The 6,676-nt window shown below is 37.6% G+C and overlaps 2 protein-coding genes across 2 annotated transcripts; both read right to left on the reverse strand.

Annotated features, from left to right (window-relative positions):
- Nucleotides 1–397: 397 nt before the first annotated feature.
- Nucleotides 398–1,225, reverse strand: LOC116193665. The gene has a single exon (XM_031522404.1). It carries the CDS (start codon nucleotides 1,223–1,225, stop codon nucleotides 398–400), a length of 828 nt encoding a protein of 275 aa, XP_031378264.1.
- A 1,900-nt stretch (nucleotides 1,226–3,125) lies between these two features.
- On the reverse strand, nucleotides 3,126–4,546 carry LOC116197045 (50S ribosomal protein L20-like). The gene is made up of 2 exons (XM_031527049.1): nucleotides 4,346–4,546; nucleotides 3,126–3,469 (listed from the first exon to the last, which is right to left on the reverse strand). Exons 1-2 carry the CDS (start codon nucleotides 4,529–4,531, stop codon nucleotides 3,278–3,280), a joined length of 378 nt encoding a protein of 125 aa, XP_031382909.1. The 5' UTR covers nucleotides 4,532–4,546; the 3' UTR covers nucleotides 3,126–3,277.
- Nucleotides 4,547–6,676: the final 2,130 nt, after the last annotated feature.

Here is a 6,676-nt window from a genome sequence, read left to right on the forward strand (position 1 = left end):
GCTACGACCAGCTTTCTCTAACAACTAAAACGATTTTTTCCGGTAAAAAATGAGACTCGAAGTCTAGTACAATGAAAGAGAAATACTAAATATAATAAACGGATACGGTAATCTCACTAGGTATCAAACATGCGATCTCTAGATCAATAGAAGGTTATGTGCGCTACTGCGCTCTACCTTTTTTGAGATTACGGCCAAGTTCATATTAAAATTTTCAATAAATAAATTGAGAATATTATGATTTCGCAGAGAAAAATGTTTAAAAAAAAAAAGAAGTTTTACATTTTGAGCCCTCATAACTATAGGATCACGCAGTCATGTTGTCTCAAACAGTCCTCTCTGATATAGGATTGCTCGAAAATTCTAACAATATATATCAATTCTCCTTAACGTGAGGTTATCCCGTCGCGCATGGCATTCTGTAACGGCATAGAGGGCACGTATGGCTTTGCTTCAGCCACTTCTCGATGCAACCGCCGTGGAAGATGTGGGAGCACGGCATCTCTGTCAGCTCCATCCCTGGCTTGAACGCCTCCAGGCAGATAGAGCAGTCGCTGCTCGTCCCTTCACAGTCCCGAGCATAACTGACCCGCTTCAGGGCCCTAATCGAAGACTCCGTGGCAGGGTTTCCATCGAAGTGATTCCCCTCTTCTGCATCTCCGCCTAATTGATCGCCATCGACCATATGCATAATTTCTTCCAGTCCATGCTCCACTTCGAATGGAGAAACCCCCTGGTGGACTGCAATGGGCATGCCGTTAAGTATTACTGTCCTAACGGAGTATATTAACCTCAACGCGTTATGTGGCTCCGCCAACATCGCTTGGGCTGCCTTGCAGATCTGATCGAGGATCGGACGGTGCATGTCGGGCAAAACCCCAACGGTAGACGGAAACGGGGCGATGGCCTCGCCATTGGAATGGAGCAGGATGCGGGCCGTAACTTGGATGGTCGTGTCTATAACGGAGGCAGCATGAACCATCCGACTACTAGTGCTTGAGGCACACTGTACAATGAAGTTGATCGAGAAGATAATCTGATCGAAAGGGGGAGGGCGGTTCCGCCACACAAGCCCAAAGTCGGGTATGGGATAGTTGCGGACCTCGTAGAGGGGTGCACCTTCTGAAAAGAGTATGTCATCCTCAATGGAACTGTCGAAGTTCATCCAAATACTATTTTCATCATCAGTTATGAAGTAATCATCGAATTCTTCTTCCCAAGACATTGTCGAGATCACAAGATCAATTATTCGAGTGTTTCTTCAATCGTACTTCTCAGATTGTAGGTTGATTTTCTTCGTCGAAGTGATGTATGGGAAACGGGTATAGAACGGGGTATAGAACGGTGTATATATAACTGGTTGCGCTGTTTCTGTGAGATATTGTATCTCTACTTATACCGCGTAATCTATACTGGTTATCAATGTAGAGATTGGATTTAACCTATTCAAAATTATCTTTACCCCAATATCTCCAATAAATAATAATGATTGAATTTGTAACCTTTTTCTTCTCTCTCTCTCCTTTTCCCTCCTCTTTTTTTTTAGTGAACCCTAGTATCCGGAAGCTCATTTGGGCCTTATCTAATCCAGTCGAGTCGGTTCGGATCACTAAAAGGTAAAACTCTCCCAACGTGGTCTTTCACTACTCTTTTAAATATATCAAATTCAAAATTATCACTATTATATTATAAGGTTAATTGCACCGGTGGTCTAAAAAATTTCATAAATATTTCAAGTAGGTCCAACATTTTTTTTAGTAACTTGTTGGTAAAAAAAGTTTCAAAAATAGTTTCAATGTAGTACATTTCATTAATTGCCACTAATACTATTAACATTTTACTGATGTGGCGTGTCCTATGTATCATTTTTGTTACATGGAACCAATCATAGTGCGCCACGTCATTTAAGATAACATAAAATCTGAAAAAATCCAATAAAAGTAATAAAAAAGATAAAATTTTAGTAAAAAAATTTTAAAATAATTTTTAAAAAATAATAAAATTTTTAAGAAACTTTAAGATTTTAAACATTTGTAACAATAATTTTAAAAATAATTCTAAAATTAATGTTAAAAATAATTTAAAATTTTAAAAAATTAAAAAATTTTAAATTTTAAATAATTTTATTTATTTAAAATTTAAAAATTAAAAATTATTTTTATAAACTTTTTAAAATAATTAAATTTTTTTAAAAATTTTAAAAATTTTAAAAATAATTTTTATTTTTTCTATATTTTTAGTATTTTTAGTATTTTTCTGTATTTTTTTTATTTTCTATATTTTTTGAAATTTTTCAGATTTTATGCCCTCTTAAATGACGTGGCGCACTAAGATTGGTTTCACGTAATAAAAGTGACACATAGGATGCGCCACGTCAGAAAATGTTGGCGGCGTCAAAGGCAATTGATGGAATGTACTACATTGAAACGATTTTAAAACTTATTGTACCAATAAGTTATTAAAAAAATATTTTGAATTTTTATCAAATCAATAATTTATGTATTTTTAAGTTAATAAATAAAGTTCGTGTTAGATGGATAAAATGTTCACTTTTTTTTTCTTTTTGATCGTTAACCCTGTATATTACACTTCACAAGCAAGCGGGGGACAAAAGAATTTAGAATCCTCTACATATTTCTTCATGAGCCGACATTGGCGCTTCATCTTTCATTGTTAAACTGGTGTTCAGTGACGGGTCAATGATCTTATTTGAGCTCGTGCCGAGAACTGCAATGGTTTCTAAAATCACAGATAAGATGTATAGTATAGGTTGATGCCTTGGAGTAGCATATAAGTAAACTTCCCTATAATTTTGTTTGTTCCATGAGCTCTCAAATGGAACCTTATCTGGGAGTACGAGACCTATGCTAACGGCAAATTGACAGGATTCTAGGACTGACCCATGTTAATCCAACAAGAGTTCATCATGAACCCGTTCTGTTCATCAATATGATGTCTCCCTAGGCTAGCAAAACCAGCCAAGCCTTGTATTCAACATCAAAACAATGTCTCACTGAGCTCGTAATAGTCCGAAATCAAACCTCTTCCGACATTGCCCTCTTCTATTCATATCTTCCCCATATCACAAGGGAATGAGAAGCTCCGAGAACATAGAATGCAGAATATTGAGAGAATATGCAAGCAAAAGATGATTGAGATTCCAAAGTTCAGTCTGTAAATTCTTTCTAAACCAGTAGAAACTTTGAAGGAACCACGAAACAATGGGTCGAATGTCAAGCCCAAAAAGAGAAACAAGAGAGACAAAGCGACAAACATACTAGACACTGACTGGAATGCTTACCTTCCTGGGAGGATGAACCACATTCTTGTTCCCAGGGAAGGCATTACGAGAAATGTCCACAAGGGCCTTGAAGCTAAGTGGCTCATGCATGGACAATTCTGACAGAACTTTCCTATTCAGCTGGATGTTCTCCTTCATCAACCCATGCATGAAGTTACCGTAATTGACCTGAAAATCAGTACAAATGGCCGTAAGATTATGATATTATATGCAAAAGTTCATCCATTGCAAATGCCCGTGTTGTTTTGGAAAAAAATTACTATGTTGATGAGGTAAATAACCATTTTCTAGAAAACAATTGGTGCTCGAGCACAAGCCAACAGTTATCGTATAAAACCACCTAAATATCCAACAAACAGTTCATGTTAAAGCTCCGGTATAACATCTGTGCTTAACCATGACATATACAAACATATATATATGAAATGCTAAGATGACTTGCATGGCTAGTTTGAAATCTCAAAGAACTAAAGTTTCTTGAATCCTTTACAACCGCTATTTCTTATCCTCCAATAGAACTTTGGCTTACACAGCAAACAGCAGTGAAAGTTATTAATCGAAAATGTTTTTACTCCCATCGAAGTAGAAGATACCGCTTATGCATTTTAGTTCTCATCTCAGCGATCATGAAAAACCTTCTATAGCAGTTGATGTTACTCATGAAAAACCTATTTCTTTTGACATACGAGTCAAAGATGGCATGAAGAGAATGCTCAGAAAGCAGAAAAGCCAAGTCGGGACAAGCATAATGAACTGCTTTCCATGCCTTACGGGCAAAGAATACTCACCAACCACACCACAATACTCATCTCTACACTTGGGAGATTCATGGATGAAGCTTACTCATCCCGACAAGGGCAAATAACAGGATATCGTCAACGGTAATTATCCAAAGTTCCATTTAGCTCATATTCAGAATAAGAGCTTCAAGCCAATAAACGAAACCAAATATATGAGACACAAGCAGGGCAAAAATCATTGAACATTTACAACAAGGCAGTCTTTCGATATATATGTAACAAAGAAAAGACGGACGGTACGTACTGAGTGGAGGCGAGTGCCGGCGTTGATGCGCTGGATCCAGAGAGACCGCATATCACGCTTCTTACTGCGGCGGTCTCTGTAGGAGTACTGCAGGGCTTTCTCGACCCTCTCCCTCGCGATTCTATTGCAGTTCTTTGCCCTGCCTCGGAAACCCTTGGCCAAGTTGAACACCTTTTTCTTGTTCATCTTCCTCCTCCTGCTTTCCTTCTCTTCTTCTGCAAGAAGAAGTAAATAAATTTTTAAAAGTAAATTATTTTAATTAAATTACTAAAAATTGTGTTTATTAAATAAAATTAATTATTTTAATAATTTAATAAGCATAATTATCTAAAAAATTAATAAAAGATTTATCTTAATAAAAACACGTTCTCTTACAATTAAAAGTTATCGTATATTACAATTTAATTACTAATAAAATAATTAACAATGAATAGACATTTAATAAAAATATTTCAATTCTTAAATAAATTTCAAAAAAATTAAAATTTCATTCTTTTATGAATGAGAGCAACGTATTAAAAACACAATGAGCCCCGACTAGGGGCTATTAAGATGGGACCTTTTCAAGAACTCAACTGCATCTTTAATCCAGAAACTTCGAAAAGTTAACCGAGTAGCGACCAAAGAATGACTTCTCAGAGTACGAAGAAACAAATACTCTCAGGAGAATACATCCACTGGAAATTTACCAAAAAATAGAGCCTCAACAACAAAATCGTGAAAAGAACAGCCTGCAAAACTGAGCTATGGCAATAGGCAAAACTCGATCTAGGTCATCCAAAGAAAGAACTTTACATGGAAAGAAAAAGAGATGCTGCGATTTGAATCCCTCTGCTAGAGAATGAAGGAGAAGAAGAAGATTGTAGCATCAATATAGTCAAAACAAGCCCCATTTTCAAACAGCCCTCAATCAAGAAACACCTAAATCGACTTCATAGCTTAAAGTCTTAAACACCTATCGTAGCAGTACACATACACAGCCAAAAGACTCAGCTGAGGATACTTTCCACATCAACAAACAAGATGGGAAACTGAAAACTCTGGTCCACAACAGGATGAATGGACTCGCAGACACCGCGAATCTCACAGCAGTGAAAGGTCATTTGATTCACAACAGTGAATCGAAATAACGGAATTCACAATTCTTACCGTAAATGACTGTTAGTAGGTTGAGTAGAATGATGCTTCACAATCCTGGATGCGAACAGGATCCTTCGCCACAACGACCGCTTCCCGAACAGTGATCTCAAGCTCGGAGACTTTCTCGATTCGAGTAGCGGAATCAATCGACAAAGCCCTAAATTTGAATTTTTCAGAGTTCGGGTTGATGATCTGCTTCTTCTGCAAAAAGAAACATCGCCAATCACTCAAATGGGTGGAAATAACTAACGAGCAGTCAATCAATGGACCAAGAATGTGTGGATTGTTCAAGCCTACCTGCTTCGGCTCAAGGGAGGTCCGTGAGCTTCGTCTGTCCTGTTGCTGCTTCTTCTGGCAGTGTAGCAGCGGAGATCAACACCTAAACCCTTTTCCGTGGCGGTGGAGGGAGGAATCGACAATGGATGCAGGAGGAATCGACAATGGATGCAGGAGGAATCGAAGACGAGCTGTTCGATTGCTCTGCTAGGGTTTATCAAGCTATGACGAACACGAAAATGGGGCTTCTCTGCAAGAAATAGCAGGATGGCATGCGATCAACGAAAATTCTAAAAGATGCAGAACTTACAACTTGTAAAAGCACAAGTTAATCCGATGGCGAAAGCAAATGTAGCAAGTGAAAATCCCCAAGAGAAGGTAATTAACGGGATGCCGTTGGTGATAGTAATACAACGGGCACAATGCTGCAATGAGACATATTAACACCATCATCCCAAAGATCCAATCAGACAAATTAACCGAACCATAAAGATTTTCCCTATATGGAATTTCTCTGTTTTTGTTCTACATGAACAAGCTCGGCTATAGAATTACCAATCGAGGGTTTCATTCATTTCCGATTGATTATGGTATCATAGTTCCTCATAGAATTCAAAACCTGAAGCTACAACATCAAGATTTTCCTTCATAACTTGCTAATCGGCTGATCGAGATATGAATATGCAGGCTAGGCAACATCTTCAGTTCAAACAATCAATATGCTGTGACAACATACAAATTATCCAGAACACAGTGTATAAATTATAATGCTATTTCATCAAACCCCTTCACAGAGATTTCATAGAATAGGTGTGGCCTATGAGCAGGGGAACGTGACTAGTGCAAGCTACGAACCACTGCAAGCAACACAGAACCAATCCAAACACAACGTACAAATTATAATGCTATTTCATC

The sequence above is a fragment of the Punica granatum genome, chromosome 2, assembly GCF_007655135.1.
Source record: "Punica granatum isolate Tunisia-2019 chromosome 2, ASM765513v2, whole genome shotgun sequence".
NCBI classification, from domain to species: domain Eukaryota; kingdom Viridiplantae; phylum Streptophyta; class Magnoliopsida; order Myrtales; family Lythraceae; genus Punica; species Punica granatum.